Source organism: Theropithecus gelada, chromosome 16, assembly GCF_003255815.1.
Source record: "Theropithecus gelada isolate Dixy chromosome 16, Tgel_1.0, whole genome shotgun sequence".
NCBI classification, from domain to species: Eukaryota; Metazoa; Chordata; class Mammalia; order Primates; family Cercopithecidae; genus Theropithecus; species Theropithecus gelada.
Window position 1 is genome coordinate 56,985,204 of NC_037684.1, and position 19,184 is coordinate 57,004,387.

Sequence of the window (19,184 nt, forward strand, 5' to 3'; positions counted from 1 at the left end):
AGCAAAGGCCAAATGGATTCATGATTTTAAACTTGAGTCAGCTCAGTGAACTAAGAAAGGGATTTAAAGTACTAGAAAACAATAAAAAGTGACCTTATTTTTAAAATATGTGGCACATGCCTACAGTCTCAGCTACCAGGGAGGCTGAGGCAGGAGGGTCACTGGAGCCCAGAAGGTTGAGGCTGCAGGGAGCTGCGATTCTACTGCTGCACTCCAGCCTCAGACGGCTGATGCTCACCGTCACCCACCATGGATGACTGAAGGTTTGGGTCACAACCTGAACTGCCTGAGACAGCTACATTGAGATCGAACTTCGCAGGTCACTTTGCCCGGCCCTAAACATACATCATCTCATTTACTATTCATACATGATCTCACTGCGTTCTCACAATAACCTTGTAGATGAGGAAATTAAAAAGGCTCAAAGAGATTTGGTATCTTGCACAAAATTTCAAAGCTGGGACAACCAGGTCCATCTAAAGCCCAAACCCCACACCAAGGTGCTTGCTAGACAACTTACCCCCAGACCCACCCCCACCCCCCACCACCTTTGCCTGCAAAAAAGAATAAAAGCACTTAACTAGGCCTTTGTTCCAGGTAAGGCCTGTTTCTCAAGGAGAAGCTAATGAAACATAGTGATCAAGCAAAGGACTCTTTCTTTCTTTATTTTTTCATTTTGAGACAGAGTCTCTGTTGCCCAGGCTGGAGTGCAGTGGTACAATCATAGTTCATGGCAGCCTTGACTTCCTGGGCTCCAGCAATCCTCCCAGCTCTGCCTCCCAAGCAGCTGGGACCACAGGTGTACACTACCATGCCCAGCGAATTACAAAAAAACTTTTTTTTTTTTTTTTTTTTTTTACTTTTTGTAGAGACGGGGGTCTCACCGTGTTGCCCAGATGGTCTTGAACTCCCTGGTTCAAGCAATCCTCCTGCCTCAGCCTCCCAAAGTTGGGATTACAGGTGTGAACTACCACGCCCGGCCCAAAGAACTCTTTCAAAAAAGGAAACAAACAGTGCCTTGTGTTGGAAGAACAAACATCATGAAAAGCCATCAGTAGAAATAAGACCTCAACCTTTCCAGGTAAACTTTTCATTGGACATTTATAAGTTATCCCTCTACACTTAAAATTGTTTCTTGTTGTGCTTTTTGTTTAGGGGGCTTGGGTAGAGTTGAAAACAGATGGCGTTCAACTGGTACTATCTAAACAAGACAGTTTGAAGACATAAAAATGATGAGCACCTCCGGGACCCAGTCTAACCACCACAGGAAGAGACTGCAGGGCCCAGCGTGTCCCCAGAGCCCGGCTTCCGCTGCCTGGGCAGGAAGTGTGTGCTCTGTGTGACACTCCACGGCGGGGCTGGGGGGCCAGCACTCTTGCTAGAGAGAGCCGACTGTAGCAGGAACTTGGATCAGAGAACAGCGCTCCACAACTAGCTTCAGTGGATCTCGTTTTTTCCTATTGCCATACGAAGCTTGGAAAGAGGTTTCTTGAAAATCTGAATACTTAAATTCCTACTTCTTCACCGGATTAGAGAGACACAGAGCATAGACTCAGCCAGCCGGGCTCTGGGAGCATTTCAGGCAACTGAAGTCTCATATTATAACTGAGGCTGCCGGGATGCTAGCCTCAAGCAGTGGACTTTACTCAGGCACGCACCTACACGCTCACTCTCACTCTGACGCCTGGTGGGGCTCCTTTCACTCCCGCAGCATCAGATATATTCATAGGTACCTTTGGCAAGCGCAGCACGGCACCGAGCATTGGGTGGGGACCAAGGAGGTGAAGGAACCTTTATCAAGCACCTACCACACACCAGGCACTGAAGGAACCTTTATCAAGCACCTACCACGCACCGGGCACTGAAGGAACGTTTATCAAGCACCTACTATGCACCGGGCGCTGAGGGAACGTTTATCAAGCACCTACTACGCACCCAGCGCTGAAGGTACGTTTATTAAGCACCTACTACGCACTGGGCGCTTAAGGAACGTTTATCAAGCACCTACTATGCACCCGGCGCTGAAGGAATGTTAATAAAACACCTACTACGCACCCGGCGCTGAAGGAACGTTTATAAAGCACCTACTACGCACTGGGTGCTGAAGGAACATTAATCAAGCACCTACCATGCACCCGGCATTGAAGGAACGTTTATCAAGCACCTACTATGCACTCAGCACTGAAGGAACGTTAATCAAGCATCTACTATGCACTGGGTGTTTAAGGAACGTTTATCAAGCACCTACCACACACTGGGCACTGAACGAACGTTTATCAAGCACCTACTACCCACCGGGCACTGAAGCAACGTTTATCAAGCACCTACTACGCACCGGGCGCTGAAGGAACGTTAATCAAGCACCTACTATGCACCCGGCACTGAAGGAACATTAATCAAGCACCTACTACCCACCGGGCACTGAAGGAACGTTTATCAAGCACCAACTACCCACCGGGTGCTGAAGGAATGTTTATCAAGCATCTACTACGTACCAGGCGCTGTGCCTGACATTTCCACATGAACTTGCTGCCTGATGAATGAATGACGTAGTGAAGAGGTATTATTACTCCTCTTTGTGAGTAATAATAAATGAGGATGAGACACTTGCTTGAGGACAGCGAGTGACCTGCCTACGGAAGCACAACTGCTAAGTTAGCAGGAAAGGTCATTAAGATGGTACTCAACATGCTGAAATTGAGTCAGCAGTCTGAGTTCTGACACTGCGCAACCTTCTAAAGGGGTGACCCGGACAAGTCACCTAATTTCTCTGAGCCTCAGTTTTCTCATCTATAAAACTGGGATGATGGTAACATCTATAATCTATTATTGAAAGATAATGCATGGAATGCTCTTAACACTGTGTCTCACAACACGTATTAATTCCACAGTAAATTTTAGCTACTCTTAAAATAAGAATAAATACTTGCAATCTCACTAAAAATCACTAAATTTAGATAACTGATAATTATCAATTAATTCAGAAATGTTCCAATTAATTGAAATTATGGGTATTTAAATTTTATTCTTTTTTTCAAAAAAATCTGGCCGGGCGTGACGGCAACATGCCTGTAATCCCAACAGTTTGAGAGGCCAAGGCGGGCAGATCATTTGAGGCCAGGAATTCGAGACCAGCCTGGCCAACACCATGAAACCCCGTCTCTACCAGAAATACAAAAATTAGCTGCGTGTGGTGGCAGGTGCCTGTAATCCCAGCTACTCGGGAGGCTGAGGCAGGAGAATTGCTTGAACCCAGGAGGGAGAGGTTGCCATGAGCACAAATCGCGCCACTGCACTCCAGCCTGGGGGACAGAGCGAGACTGTCAAACAAACAAACAAAAAAACAAAAAAACTGCATTTTTCTAAAATGGAAGTGATTTAGTTTTATCATAATGGGAAAAATCTTTTTTATGAAAAAGAAAGTTGTATCTTGATTCTAGGTAGAACTTGAGGGTTTCTTAGCCGTGGCTTTCCCTGGGTCTTCTGAAACAGATGTGCATTGTAATGACTGAGGAAAATGGAAATGAGAACAGACTTGTCTTGATTCTACGTAGCAGTGAACTTGAGGATTTCTTAGCCGTGGCTTTCCCTCGGTCTTCTGAAACAGATGTGCATTGTAATGACTGAGGAAAATGAGAACAGACTTGAGAACTCTTCTAACTGTTTCAAAATGTCTTTGGGGGATCGTAATGCAGCCTCCTAAATGGATATATGTTCACAATCCTGAAACCTAATATAAATTATGTGCCAGACTGTAAGAACATTTAATTTATTCAGTTTCTGTTTTTTCCTAAAACTACCATTAATGGGCAAAACACTAAGTGTGTTTGCTTCTGAACAGAGGCTTGGATTACTTAACTGAGTGATATGAGCAGCCCTAGGAAACGGCCTGGAGAGAGGAGGGGACCGTGGGACCAGCAGCCCCTGCTCGAAGCCCACGGCTCTCTATCCTACATACAGGGGCATAACCAGACGTACTCATTTCTAAGGATTTGTAAGATTTAAATCTAAAAGACAGAATCCTTTTTATTTCCACCAAAACACTCCAAGTAACTACTTTTTCCAGAATCAGGAGAACTAGTTTTACTTCTAGCTTCACTGTTATAAGCTATATGGCTTTGGGCATAATGGGAAGGGAAGAGAGGGGAGGAGAGGGGGGAAGGAGGGAGGGAGGGAGGGGGGATAAGGGGGGAGGGAGTGGAGGGAGGAAGGAAAGAAGATACCAGAAGGAAAGTTCATTAGTTTTCAGGGAAAAATATTCACCGCAGATTGGAACATGTGGGGCGGCTGCTCAACACATATTCTCCTCTGTAGAAAAGTCCTGGTGTCAGATCAAGAAAAGCTGGAGACGAATGTACACCATGATGATGGTGAATGCTTGAAGAACTCATACTCATATCAGCACGAACACTCATGTGGACCCACCAGGACTGGGCACACACTGACAGAAATGTATCAACTAATTGAAATTATGGTGATTTAAATTTTATTCTTTTTTTCAAAAATATCAGGCCGGGCGCGATGGCAACATGCCTGTAATCCCAGCAGTTTGGGAGGCCGAGGCTCTTCCACGTTTAGGCAGGTGACTTAAGCTGATTTTGCCTCAGTTGCCACATTTGCCAAAAAGGCTTACTCTCTCTGTATGGCGTCGCACAGTCCTGCACAGAGAGACAGTGTGGTGGCGTGATCACGGCTCACTGCAACCTCTGCCTCTCGGGCTCAAGTGACCCTCCCACTGTAGCCTCCCGAGTAGCTAAAAGATCTGGAGCAGGTGATTTAATGTCTCTATGTTTCAGCTTCTTTATCTGTGAAAAGGGGAAATAGCATAGCCATCTTACGAATTTATTGTTAGAATGAAATTAATTGGGTTCTAATTCCTGGTAAGTGCTCAGTAAATAGTAACTTATTATCAACTCATAGAGGTTATCTAAGAAAATAAGCAATAAGGAGGCCAGGCACAGTGGCTCACGCCCTGTAATCCCAACATTTTGGGAGGCCGAGGTGGGAAGATCACTAGAGCTCAGGAGTTTGAGACTGGCCTGGGCAACACAGCAAGACCTCATCTTTACTAAAAATCAAGAAAATTAGTCCTTCATTCTGACATCTCTTCAATTGGCTCCAGGATGCCACCTGCTGAAGTCAGAAGCCCTTCTGCTATTAGGTGCCATCGAGGAGCATCACTCCATCCTCAACAGCACTAGCTATGGACCTGAAGGTTTCCAGGATTCCGTGACCCCACCGTCTCCCACAAAGATGTCCAAGTTTCCCACTCTACATCTACCAGCTCCACCTGGCTACGTCTGTGCAGCAGAGTTCTATCTGTGTCTCACTTGTTTACCAATCTTTGGTCAAAAGGGTGTTTGTGGTCCTTTGGTTCTTTCTCTTCTGTCTCCTACCCCACCCCCTCTTTACCTTCAAAGTCATTCAGGGAGTACCACAGTTACACAAGTACTGTGCTATGCCACAGGTTTCCAAAATGAGTAAGACACAGCCCTCAAGTTGCTCAAAGTTTAATAGGGAAGACAAAGACATAAAAATGATCATATAACAAAGCAGAAAGGTAGTCTAGGTAGTGCGGTGTCTTGAAGGAGAAAGAGGAAAGCTCTGGCTGAGGCAAGAAATGCTGACATTGTAAGGGACCTAAAAGAGCCAAAACAGTGTTGACAAAGAACAAAGTTGGAAGACTCACACTTCTTGATTTCAAAGATTACTACAAAGCTATTATAGCCAAACAGTGTGGTACTGGCCTGAGGATGGACATACAGATGCTGAGGACAGACATACAGATGGATGGAATAGAACTGAGACCCCAGAAATAATTCCACACATCTATGGTTAACTGATTTTTTACGAGGGTGTCAAGACCATCCAACGTGAAAAGAATAGTCTTTTCAACTAATGGTGCTGGGACAGCCGAGTATCTTTCAGCAAAAGAATGCTGCTGAATCTCTGCCTCACACCATATACACAAATTACCTCAAAATGGACTGAAGACCTACATTTTTTTCCTTTTGTTTTCTTTTTTCTTTTTTGTGAAGACCCAAATTTAAGAACTAAAACTAAAATTCTTAGAAGAAACCACAGAGTAAATCTTTATGATTTTGGATCAGGCAATGGTATCTTAGATATCTCTCTCTCACACACACACACACACACACACGACATACAGACTTCAGAAAATCAAAGCCATTATCAAGAAAGTGAAAAGACAACCCAGCCACAGAATGCGCGAGAATATTTACAAATTTCATATCTGATAAAGAGTCTAGTATCCAGATATAAAAATAACTTTTACAATTCAACAACAGAAAGACAACCCAATTTTAAAATAGGCAAAACATTTCATTGTCATTTGTCCAAAGAGAACATACAAATCACCAGTAGCACCTGAGAAGGTGACCAGCATGTTAGTCATGGGAGAAATGCAAACTGAAATCACAATGAGATACCACTTCACACCCACGAAAATGGCTATAATAAAAAAGGAAAACAAGTGTGGGGGAAGATGTGGAGAAACTGAGTCCCTTACACTTTGCTGGTGGAAATATACAATGGCACAGTCACTTCAGAAAACAGTTTGGCAGTTTCTCAAAACGTTAAACATAAATTGACCATACGGCTCTTTCGGTTCCATTCCTTAGGCACTTTTTTTTTTTTTTTTTTTTTTTTTGAGACAGTCTCCCTCTGTCGCCCAGGCTGGAGTGCAGTGGTGAGACCTTGGCTCACTGCAACCTCCGCCTCCCAGGTTCAAGCCATTATCCTGTCTCAGCCTCCCAGCTGGGGTTACAGGTGTGCGCGCTACCACACCCGGATAATTTTTGTATTTTTCGTAGAGACGGGGTTTCACCGTGTTGGCCAGGCTGCTCTTGAACTCCTGACCTCAGATGATCCGGCCGTCTTGGCCTCCCAACGTGTTGGGATTACAGGCTTGAGCCACCACGCCCAGCCTTTAGGTACATATTGAAGAGAACTGCAAACATGTTCATACGAAAACCTGTACGTGAATGTTCACAGCAATATTCAAAATCAGAAAGTAGAAATAACTCAAACATCCAACAGATGAATGAATAAACACAATGTGGTCTATCCACACAATGGAATGTCACTCAGCCACAAAAAGGAATGGAGTGCTGACACATGCCCCACCATGAACGTGCCCTGAAAACACGACGCTAAGTGAAGAGAGCCAGGCGCAAGACGTGCCACACGCCATGTGATTCTATGTATGCGAAATGTCAGGAGGGGCAAATCCACAGAGACAGAAAGTAGGCTAATGGTTGTCAGCAGAATGGAGAATGACTGCTGAGAGGTATGGAGTTTCTTTTGGGAGTGATGAAGATGTTCTAGAATTAGATGGTGGTGGTGGTTTCATGACACTGTGAATATACTAAAAACAACTAAATTGTACACTTTATTTAGTCGTAAGATAAGTCTTACTCTGTCGCCCAGGCTGGAGAGCAGTGGCGCGATCTGAGCTCACTGCAACCTCCACCTCCCAGGTTCAAGTGATTCTCCTACCTCAGCCTCCTGAGGAGCTGGGACTATAGGTGTGCCCCATCACGTCCAGCAAGTTTTTTGTATTTTTAGTGGAGACGGGGTCTCACCATGCTGGCCAGGCTGGTCTCCAACTCCTGACCTCAAATGATTTGCCCTCCTCAGCCTCCCAAAGTGCTGGGATTACAGGCGTAAGCCACTGCACCTGGCCAACTGGACACTTTAAAAGGGTGAATTCTATGGTATGTGAATTATACCTCAGGTTTTTAAACGGGGACAGACATTCGAACTCGATCTTAAAGGATGTGCTCCTTGGGCAGACGATGGCAGGAAGAAAATTGTGGGCAGAAAGAATAAAATGAGAAAAGGCATGGAAGCCACAAAAGAGCAATGTGTATTCAGGGAAGTAAACATGGCTATGGCTGGAGAACTGGGCACATACTCCAGAGGGAGCGGCAGAAACTGACCTAGCAGTGGAGTGAAGAGACAGATAATGAAAGCTCTATATGCCAACCACGGCGGAGGCCACAAGGCGCCTTCCACGAGAATGAGGTCTCCCAGGAAAATGACTTAACCAAGTTGCTTGGCTCAATCCATCTTGTCAAGGAAAGCTCCCTCCGTCAACTCAGAATCATCCAGCGACTACACTCCATTTTGGCAAGTCAACCGTCCTTCTGACATTTCTAAGATACGTTTATTTACAGTACTGGTTCTTCTCAGTTTTCTTGCCAGCAGGGTACAGACTCCTTGAGGGCAGTCTCCTTTCCCATCTTAACCCTATCAGTCCAAGTACAGGAGGAGCCGGAGGAGCCCCTGGGATGCTGACTGAGAGTGGCAGTTTTCACCAAACTCTTCAGCTTTCCTCACCTCACAGAACTTTACTCACGTTTTCACCCCGTTTGAACTGCCCTCCTAATCACAAATTCATTCAGAACTTCACCCTGATCTGTTTCAAACACTGCTTCCTTACCAGGGCCTTCCTTGCCTCCCCACCTGGATATGAACTCCTCCCTCTTTAAAGAGGGCGTATTTCGTACTTTTCTTACGGCACTGATTTCCTCACCTCTTTTATTAAAGTTACCGGGTGTCGCTGTCATCTTACACGTCTCTTGCCCTCAGCTCCTGGAATCTAAATACCTCAGCCAAAGGTTTACGCCTTTCTGAGCCTCGCAGCTCCCAGCACTGTGCTGGGCAGGGTCTGAACTGAACTGTCCAACCAGCGGCAAAAATGATAGAATCAGAGACAGAAACAACCATTATCACAGAAGTTTTTTAAAATCCTAGAAGAAACTACACAAAACAGGATGCAGGCATAAAGAACACAGAATGCGTGTTGAATCAATTTGTGACCACTTGGCTTGTTTACTTCCATCACATGGATTTTATTTTGCTACAACTCCAGAAGACTCAGACAAAAAGTAACGGCCTCCCAGCTGCTGCGTCCCCAAGTCTGTGGTTTTCCTATGATAGAAACAAAGGACTCGGGAGGCACGGTCTCTGTGAATATTTGCTGGTGTGGGCACGGGGAGAAGTAGAGGGTGGGACGAGGCAGGGTTTGAGGGAAATCCACAGAACCAACTGACAGTTGGTATAAGCAACACCTGCAGTGTTAAACCCCTTCCAACTGTGATTTTATTGAAAAAAAAAAAAAATCCACTCTTCCTTTGGTAAATGTGAAAATGCTTTCCCCAGCTGCATTCCGACCTGAAGTGTGTGCAGTTCAGGAGAGACGGCAGCTGGGACAGATCACACTCAGGATGTGGGGAATGGTCACCAGCAGGAGGGGATAAGCAGAGCCTGCAAAACGAACTCCTCCACGCCTCCGGACCGGCCTCCGTCCGCCTGCCCGGAGCATCCCCCGGATCGGCCTCCGTCCACCTGCCCGGAGCGTCCCCCGGACCGGCCTCCGTCCGCCTGCCCAGAGCGTCCTCCTGTGAATGCCCAGGATGCCGGACGAGCCTGTCAGCACCGGACTCGTGAAAAAGATGAGCTTTCTGAATAAAACTGTGACGTGAGCTATTTTAGGACTTGCCACTTCAGTTCATAAAACCCCAAAGCCTACGTTTTGGTTTTAATCTTATTTTTGTTAAATATTTACAATCTACTGCAAAACCAAATTCAGACCAAATGTCTGCTTACACAACCTTGTGACGTGGTCACTCCTCCTGACAAGAGGGAGAGGGAACTAACATTTCATGAGTATTTACTATGTGCCCGGCACTAGACCTGTGTGTTCCGTGTTTCATCCTCACAGCAATGCTGGGATGCAGAGATTCACAGTTCCCTTGGGGTACGTGGGCCCAGATGAGGTCACGTTGGCCCAGACAGGTGAATCCTCTGCTCAAGACCCCCAAAGGAAGCCCTGGAAGAGTTAGGTCTGTCTGACTCCAAAGTTAGTGCTCCTCCCACTGCCCTCTGGTACTGGCCAGTATGACCCAGAGAAATCATTTCTCCAGAATTTGCTACAAGAGCCTAGGACTCTAGAGCAGACACTGGCAAACTTTTTCTATAAAGGGTCAGAGAGTAAATATTAAATTTTTTTAGCTTTGTGGGCTAGTCTCTGTTGCAATGACTCAGTTCTACCACCATATTGCAAAAAGGCAGCTATAGAGGATACGTAAATAAAGGAACGTGGCTGTGTTCCAATAAAACTTTATTTTCAAAAACAAGCAGTGGGCCAGATTTGGTTCCCAAGCTCTAGTTTACCAATCCCTGCTCAGCAAAGTTCTAGAGTTGCAGCTTCATGTTCCTCGGGTTTAGCATAACAAAGACCCATTTCCAACTTAATTAACACAAATGAATCTCCCATATTCAAGGCTACATGAGAGACAAAAGAGGGGTGAAAGACATGGTCTGTGCACTTACGGAATTGACTTCATTTGGGAAAAAAGGCATAGGCACATAAAAGCCAAAAATAGGAACATGAGGTAGTGCTCGGTAAGTGCCAAAGGAGGGACTTGAGGGCCAAGGGCTGACTGATGGGCCACCAGGATATTAGAAAACCAGAGTTCACAGCCTCATCAAGGACTCTCGCCCTGGCACCAGAGCTCAGAACGAGTCGGAAAAACCTCTCAGTGGGCGAGAATGAAGAATGAGTCAGAAGTTACTGCTTTAAGCACTAACGAGAACACCCATTCTGGTGAGACCACACCAAGGTTTTCAGCATGTGTCAGACACTCATCAAAGATAATACGTAAATAAAGGAACATGGCTGACTCAGTTTTAATTAACAAAAATGAATCTCCCCTATTCAAGACTACACGAGAGAAAAAAGAGGGGTGAAAGACATGGTCTGTGCACTTACGGAACTGACATTCATTTGGGAAAAAAAGGCATAGGCACATAAAAGCCAAAAACAGGAACATGAGGGAGTGCTCAGTAATTAAAAATGATCCATCTCAGTGGGGCACCACGGCTAATGCCTGTAATCCCAGCACTTTGGGAGGCCTCGGTGGGAAGACTGCTTGATGCGAGGAGTTCAAGACCAGTCTGGGCAACACAGCAAGACTCTTAGCTTTACAAAACATTTAAAAAGTAGTTGGATGCAGTGGCAAGCGCCTGTGGTCTCAGCTACTTGGGAGGCTGAGGCAGGAGGACAGATGAGCCCAGAGGGTCGAGGCTGCAGGGAGCCATGATGGCACCACTGCACTCCAGCCTGAGTGACAGAGAGAGACCCTCTCTCTAAAAAACATAAACCACAGACAACATCTCCTTTAGACTCATCAAACACATTTACTTCGTCTCTTTTTTTTTTTTTTGCCATCCTCCAATACTGTGTGATGCTCTGTCTCTAAAAGGACAAGCAACTGACCCGACCCGGGTGCAACACACACTGAGTGCTCTCAGGAACTCCAGGGCCGTTCCGTTCTCCTCTCAGCTGGTCCTTCAAGCTCCAATGAGCCTAGAGAAGCCACAGACAGTCGACGCCACCTGGGGCTGCTCTCGCTAGTTTGTAAGACGCCATTTCCCACGACCTTACCTTGCTCATGGCTGTCAGGGCAGGATCACAGGCGGCATCCAGATCCTGAACCAGCAGCTGAATACTGCTGGAGATGACGCTGCAAATCAAAGAAATCACTGAGGTCACCCTTCAAACAACGGCCGTCTGAAAGACTGACACTCAGGCCTCTGTGTCAAACTCAGACTCATCATTTCATCGGCAAAGTCTGAGCTTCAATCAATGACAGCGGAAGAGCAGCTTGGCTCTTTCTTCTCGTCCTGGTTTTACCCGGCTGTATCCTCACCCAGTCAGGACAAAGAACCCCACGGCCAGTCTCCCTAATCACCACCCCAGTATCCCTGTTCACATCTTCCTACAAAAGAACCTGCTTCCCAAAAATGTTTAAGTCAGAAGTGAAGAAAATAAAGTTAAGAGAAGTGGAAGAAATAACTAAGAAGAGAATTTTGATTTTTTCTCAATAAGCGGCTGATGTGAAAGCTGCGGCCTGGCCATGCCTGTCTCATGTAATGGCAGTGGAGCAGAAATGGACCAAAACTAAAGTGCCACAAGGTCCTAACAGGGAAAGAAGGCGGACCTCCCCTGCCACCCCACACTCTTATTCCCTCAGTGGCTGAATTCAACCCATTTATACTTTACACTTTAAAACACTGAAGGTAGGCCTGGCCTTCTGTGGGTTCAGGTGGGGCAGATCAGGGATGGCCAAGGGAGAATGTCTTCTCTGTGGTTATTCTTCACAGTGAGACAATACAGACCCCATAAGCTAAAAGAGCAACTGCATTTGAGGAGGTACAACGGCAGCCCAGTTCTGAAGCTGCTTCTTAGTGGCTAGTAGGGACTCATTCTGACCCAACAGAAACCTCTTAGGTTCTGCAGTGACTAAAGCCAACAGCCTGAGGCACGCTGCTGTGTAACAGAGAAAGGACAGGCAGCGACCAAGCGTGTGCGAGGTACATACGTGCTAAACACTGCTGTGTAACAGAGAAAGGACAGGCAGCGACCAAGCACGTGCGAGGTACATACATGCTAAACACTGCTGTGACACAAAGAGAGAGGACAGGCAGCAAGTGTGTGTAAGGTACGTACGTGCTGAACGCTGCTGTGTAACAGAGAGAGGACAGGCAGTGAGCAAGTGTGCGAGGTACATACATGCTAAACACTGCTGTGTAACAGAGAGAGGACAGGCAGTGAGCAAGCGTGTGTGAGGTATATACATGCTGAACGCTGCTGTGTAATAGAGAAAGGACAGGCAGTGAGCAAGTGTGCGAGGTACCTACGTGCTGAACGTGTCCATCTCTCCAGTCAGATTGATTCGTTCAATCAGACTTACATCCACTTTTTCTTTGAGTTTTTCTTCTAGCTGTTGGAAAATAGGAGAAACAGTTGCATGGTCAATGATTATCCAAAGAAGGAGCATCATAATAGTAGTTAACATTTACTGAGTTTGATGATTCAGGCATAATTCCAGACGCTTTTTTCTTTCTTTTTTTTTTTCTTTTTTTTTTTTTTTTTGAGACAGAGTCTCGCTCTGTCGCCCAGGCTGGAGTGCAGTGGCCGGATCTCAGCTCACTGCAAGCTCCGCCTCCCGGGTTCACGCCATTCTCCTGCCTCAGCCTCCCGAGTAGCTGGGACTACAGGCGCCCGCCACCTCGCCCGGCTAGTTTTTTGTATTTTTTAGTAGAGACGGGGTTTCACCGTGTTAGCCAGGATGGTCTCGATCTCCTGACCTCGTGATCCGCCTGTCTCGGCCTCCCAAAGTGCTGGGATTACAGGCTTGAGCCACCGCGCCCGGCCCGCTTTTTTCTTTCTTTTGAGACGGAGTCTCACTCTTGTGGAGCAAGGCTGGAGTGCAGTGGTGCGACCTCGACTCCCTGCAGCCTCCACCTCCCGGGTTCAAGCGATTCTTCTGCCTCAGCCTCCGGAGTAGCTGGGAGTACAGGCACACACCACCATGCCTGGCTAATTTTGTATTTTTAGTAGAGACAGGGATTTCTCCATGTTGGTCAGGATGGTCTCAAACTCCCAACCTCAGGTGATCCGCCCGCCTCGGCCTCCCAGAGTGCTGGGATTACAGGTGTGAGCCACCGCGCCTGGCCAATCTTATAACCTTATGAGGAAGATTCTATTGTTATCATCCTCATTTTACAGATCGGAAAAACGGCGTGGGGGCCTACCCAAGACAGAAGTGGTAGGGCCAGGAATCAAACTCCCTCCAGAGCCTGTGCCCTCAGCACTGTGCTGTACTTCTTTCTTTTGACACATCAATAATTCCCATCAATTCATTCTGAAAAGAACCTGATTTTAAGACACTCCCTGCCCCATGAACTTGCCCACCCAGATTGGAAACCTTTGGTGGTGAGTAGCAGTAAAACCAGCTAAAACAGCCAGTGAATGCTACAATGGGCCAGTCGCCTCATTAAGGCATTGGGGATACAGTGGCAAACAAAAGAAATGCGGTCTCTGCTGTCATCAGCCAACAGCCAGGGACAGAAACAATCAACATGTTCCTGGAGCTCAAAGGAAAATAACGGGACCGGGACTCGTAAATACTTGGAAATGTCCCTGGGAGTTGATTAATCTAGCACCGTAAACCTATTACACAAACTCTAAGAATCGCTAATGTTTTGGCCTTTTTTTTTTTGAGACGGAGTTTCACTCTTGTTGCCCAGGCTGGAGTACAATGGCGCGATCTCAGGTCACTGCAACCTCCACCTCCAGGGTTCAGGCGATTCTCCTGCCTCAGCCTCCTGAGTAGCTGTGACTACAGGTGTGCGTCACCACGCCCAGCTAATTTCGTATTTTTAGTAGAGATGGGGTTTCACCATATCAGCCAGGCTGGTCTTGAACTCCTGACCTCAGGTGATCCACCCACCTCCGAGTCCTAAAGTGCTGAGTAGCTGGGACTACAGCTGGGATTGCAGGCATGAGCCACCGCGCCTGGCCAGAATAACCAATGTTTTGTCTTAAATTTGAAAATGCTATTGGGGTGCATAAATTAGTATAACCTTTTTGGAAGGCAATTTATTCAAGAAGCAAAAATTTAAATACACATATTGCCTAAACCAGCAATTTCACAGCTAGAAATGCATTTCAATGAAATAAGGAGAATAATGGATAAAGATACGCAAGTATTTTTTGCAGCATTTATTAATTCAACCAATATTTACTGAAAGCCTTCTTTGTTCAGGCTGTGTAACAGAATAAGAGAGTTATTCAGTGAACAAAACAGATCAATACTGTCCTCATAAAGCTGGAAACAATCTACATGTGTATTTATAAGGGATAAAACAAATTATGGCACAGGCTTATCATGCTTAAACTCTTCAGCAGGCTCTTCCTATGACACTGAAAATAAAATCCAAATTCCTAATCATGAATTGGGTCCTGCCCAGCTTTCTGGCCCCGTCTTGCTACTTTCCACCTTGCCTGCTAGGCTTCAGTTACACTGGCCTTTCAAATTTCTGGGAGGCCCCAGGGTCCTTCGCCCTCAGGACCGTCATACTTCACACTTCCTTCTTCCTCTCCCTGAAACGCGCCCTGCTCAGCCCTCTGGCCCACTCCCTCGCTCTGCTGCACCCCCACTTTCTAAGCTCTCCATGCTCCTCCCTTTTTGGCCGCATGTTGGCCATGCTGGTCTTGAACTTCTGACCTCATGATCCACCTGCCTCTGGCCTCCCAAAGTGCTGGGATTACAGGCATGAGCCACCGCGCCCGGCCCTAATTTTTGTATTTTTAGTAGAGACGGGGTTTCACTGTGTTGGCCAGTCTGGTCTCAAACTCCTGACCTCAGGTGATCTGCCCACCTCAGCCTCCCAGAGTGCTGGCATTACAGGCGTGAGCCCCCGTGCCCGGCCAGAGTATCATTCTTTCTACCTCCTAATGGAGTAAAGAATCTGGGCTTTGAGCATCAGTGGCTGCTGACATCAGACAAAGAGCACCCAAGCATTGTGTATTTTGACGGCAGACACACAAAACATCACTATGATGTAGTTTTCTGTTAAAAAGAACCTGAATCAGTTCAGGCTTCTACATCTAACTATCAATTTATCAGAAATACAAGAGACAAAGTAAAATGGCCATTAACACTTGTAGGTGCAATCAGCCAAATCCGAACCTTGGGAAAATCTACAGGGCAAACAACCCAGTTTCTCAAAGAGGAGATTGCAGGAGGCAAAGAGAAAGGGAAGAAGAAACCACAGAATTACTTAATAATCTCAGCAGGCCAGGCCCAGTGGTACAGCCGGTAATCCCAACACTGTGGGGGCTGAGGCAGGAGGATCACTTGAGCCCAGGAGTTCAAGACCAGCCTGAGCAACATAGTGAGACCCCATCTCCACAAAAATAAAAACTACTGGCCGGCATGGTGGCAGGTGCCTGAAGTCCCATTGTAGTCCCAGCCACTTGGGAGGCTGAGGGGAGGATCGCTTTCATTCCAGGCTGCCGTGAGCTGTGATCGTACCACCGCACTCCAGCCTGGGCAACAGATTGAGGCCCCATATTAAACAAAAAGAATCTGAGCAACAAGGAATTGGAAAATAAAATTTAAAAGCAATGCCAAAAATAAATTGTTATTGATTCATTAATTGTAACAAATTTTTCATATTAATGTTAATAATATGGGAAACTGGGTAAGTGGTATATGGGAACCATGCAAATGATCTCTGCAATTTTTCTATAGATCTAAAAACATCCTGAAAAGTGTAGTTTAAAAAAAAAAAAAACTATTTACAATAGCAATTTATAACATCGTTCTATGGTTTGATTGTGTTCTCCAAAGTTTATGTGTTAGAAACTTAATCCCCAATGCCACAGTGTTGAGAGGTATTAGGTCATGAGGGCTCCGGTCTCATTGTGGATTAATGCCATTATCTCAGGAGTGGGTTATTTACTCCTCCAAGAGATCTTCATTAAGCACTTATTACATACCAGGCATCGTATCTGGTGCTAATGAACGGAGAGCAACAGAGTAGACTCCTTCTGGCATGGAACTTAACACTAATGGGGGAGCCAGATTATAAGGAAGTAAGCCAGCCGAGATGTAACTTCAGTTTTGTGGTGTTAGGAAAGAAGCAAATTTGGCAATGCTGGAATAAGGGAGTTGCCTACTGAAGGGGGGTGGCCAAGGAGGGGCTCTCTGCTGAAGGGGGGTGGCCAAGGAGGGGCTCTCTGAGGAGGCGATACTGAAGTGGGGACCTGAGGCTTGGGGAAGGAGACTGCCAAGTGAGGAGCCACCACATCCGGCTAATTGATGCATTCTTTTAGTAGAGACAGGGTTTTGCCATGTTGGCCAGGCCAGTCCTAAACTCCTGACCTCAAGTGATCCACACTCCTCGGCCTCCCAAAGTGCTGGGATTATAGGTGTGAGCTGCTGCGCCCCCCTCTTCTGGAGGCACTGAGGAAGAAACTGTTCCCACCCCTCTTCTAGCTTCGGGGGTTTGGTGACAATCCTTGATGCTCCTTGGCTTGTAGAGTCTGACTCCAGCCTCTGCCTCCTTCCCACGGCCTTCTTCCCTGTATCTCTGCGTGTTCAATCTCCCTCTCTCCTTTCTAAGGACAACAGTCATTAGGTAAGGGCCCCCCCAACCCTAAATCCAGGACCAGCTCATCTTGAGATATCTAAGTACATTTACCAGGATAAGGTCACATTTCCAGGTCCCACGGCCTAGGACTTGGACATATGTTGGGGTTGGGGGGACACTTCAACCCACTATATCTCCCTGGGTTCTCTTGAGATGACACAAATAGTCTTTGATTTTTTCTTGCTTTTTGTATAACATGATATTCTAGATTCATCTTGTACATTTCGTGCCCTTGACCTGGAATTTTTCTCCAGGAATCTCTGGTTTCTTTTAGTGAAAAACTGTATTTAGAGATCACAATAAAGGTGCTAAGAATGTATTACTTTTATAATCAATAAAAACAATTTTCACTAAATAAAAAATAATTGGCTACTTGTATCATCAGTCATCAAAATGGTCTTCAACTTATTTCTAGAACTTCTAAGAGTCTGTTCTAGAAAACCAATGCAAAATATTTAAGATGCTATATTCAGAAGGACATCCTTTGTAAGGATTATTGCGTTTTGGTTTTTTGTTTTGTTTTGTTTTGTTTTTGACAGGGTCTCACTCTGTCACCCAGGCTGGAGTGCAGGGGTGTGATCATGGCTCACTGCAGCTTGACCTCCCAGGCTCAAGCAATCCTCCCACCTCAGCTTCCCAAGTAGCTGAGACCACAGGCATGTGCCACCACACTCAACTAATTTTTAAATTTTTTGTAAAGACCAGGTCTCACTATGTTGCCCAGGCTGGTCTTGGACTCTTGGCCTCAAGCGATCCTTCCGCCTTGGCCTCCCAAAATGCTAGGATTACAGGCGTGAGCCACTATACCCTGCCAGGATTATCTATAAAAGCAAAATTTTGGCTAGGCACAGTGGGTGGCTCACACCTGTAATTCCAGCACTTTCGAAGGCCGAGGCGGGTGGATCACGAGGTCAGGAGATGGAGACCATCCTGGCTAACATGATGAAACCCCATCTCTACTAAAAATACAAAAAATTAGCTGGGCGTGGTAGCGGGTGCCTGTAGTCCCAGCTACTCGCAGTGGCTCACGCCTGTAATCCCAGCACTTTGGGAGGCCGAGGCAGGTGGATCACAAGGTCAGGAGATCAAGACCAACCTGGCTAACATTGTGAAACCCTGACTCTACTAAAAATACAAAAAAACTAGCCGGACATGGTGACGGGCACCTGTAGTCCCAGCTACTCGTGAGAATGGCCTGAACCCAGGAGGTGGAGCTTGCAGTGGGCCGAGATCGTGCCACCGCACTCCAGCCTGGGCAACAGAGAAAGACTCCGTCAAAAAAAAAAAAAAAAAAAAAAAGGCAAATTCGCAGCAGCATAAACAATGATCAGGGATACTGCTAAATAATTTATGATATAAGGCCAGGTGCAGTGGCTAACGCCTGTAATCCCAGAACGTTGGGAGGCCGAGGCGGGTGGATCACAAGGTCAGGAGTTCGAGACCAGGCTGGCCAAGATGGTAAAACCCATCTCTACTTTAAAAAAAAAAAAAAAAACACAAAAATTAGCCAGGGGTGGTGGTGGGCGCCTGTAATCCCAGCTACTCGGGAGGCTGAGGCAGAAGAATTGCTTGAACCTGGGAGGTGGAGGTTGCAGTGAGCCAAGATTGCAGCCACTGCACTCCAGCCTGGGCAACAGAGCAAGACTCCGTCTCAAAAAATAAATAAACAAATAAATAATTTATGGTATAGTCCCTTAAAGAGAAGTATTATGTGGCCATAAACAATGATAGTAATAATGACTCTATAATGATAGTTATAATGATTATTACTATCATTATAATGACAGGAAAAATGCTAATGCTACGTATGACACTAACAATAAAAGGATGTAACAGTGAATTAAGATTAAAACATACAAAACTATGTCTATAAATAACAATTGAAAAAACACCCCAAATTGCTAATATGATTATTTGAGGATGATGGGATTAAGACGGGATCATTTTTGTTTTTTTTATACTATAGTTATTTTACCTTTAAAATAGCATATTTACACGTATGTCTTTCTTTCTGCACGCACAAAATAGTTCAACAGTGCTTCTTCCCAAAAGAACTCTGGAACCCCTGCCTTGGAGGTCCTTACAGATAGTGCCATCTCCCCCTGGGAGTGGCCGGGGGCTAAATGGACTGCTCTGTGGCTCCAAGGCCAAAC

At 46.0% G+C, this 19,184-nt stretch overlaps 1 protein-coding gene across 3 annotated transcripts in view; it reads right to left on the minus strand.

The window, feature by feature from the left end:
* The window catches only part of VPS53 (VPS53, GARP complex subunit), a 164,038-nt gene that overhangs the window by 21,643 nt on the left and 123,211 nt on the right, over positions 1-19,184 (minus strand). For all 3 annotated transcript variants that reach the window (XM_025363020.1, XM_025363018.1, XM_025363021.1), the window contains 2 exons: positions 12,730-12,812; positions 11,474-11,552 (listed from right to left, as the gene is read on the minus strand). In XM_025363020.1, the coding sequence (XP_025218805.1) occupies positions 11,474-11,552; positions 12,730-12,812 (162 nt within the window). The remainder of the gene's footprint in view (positions 1-11,473; positions 11,553-12,729; positions 12,813-19,184) is intronic.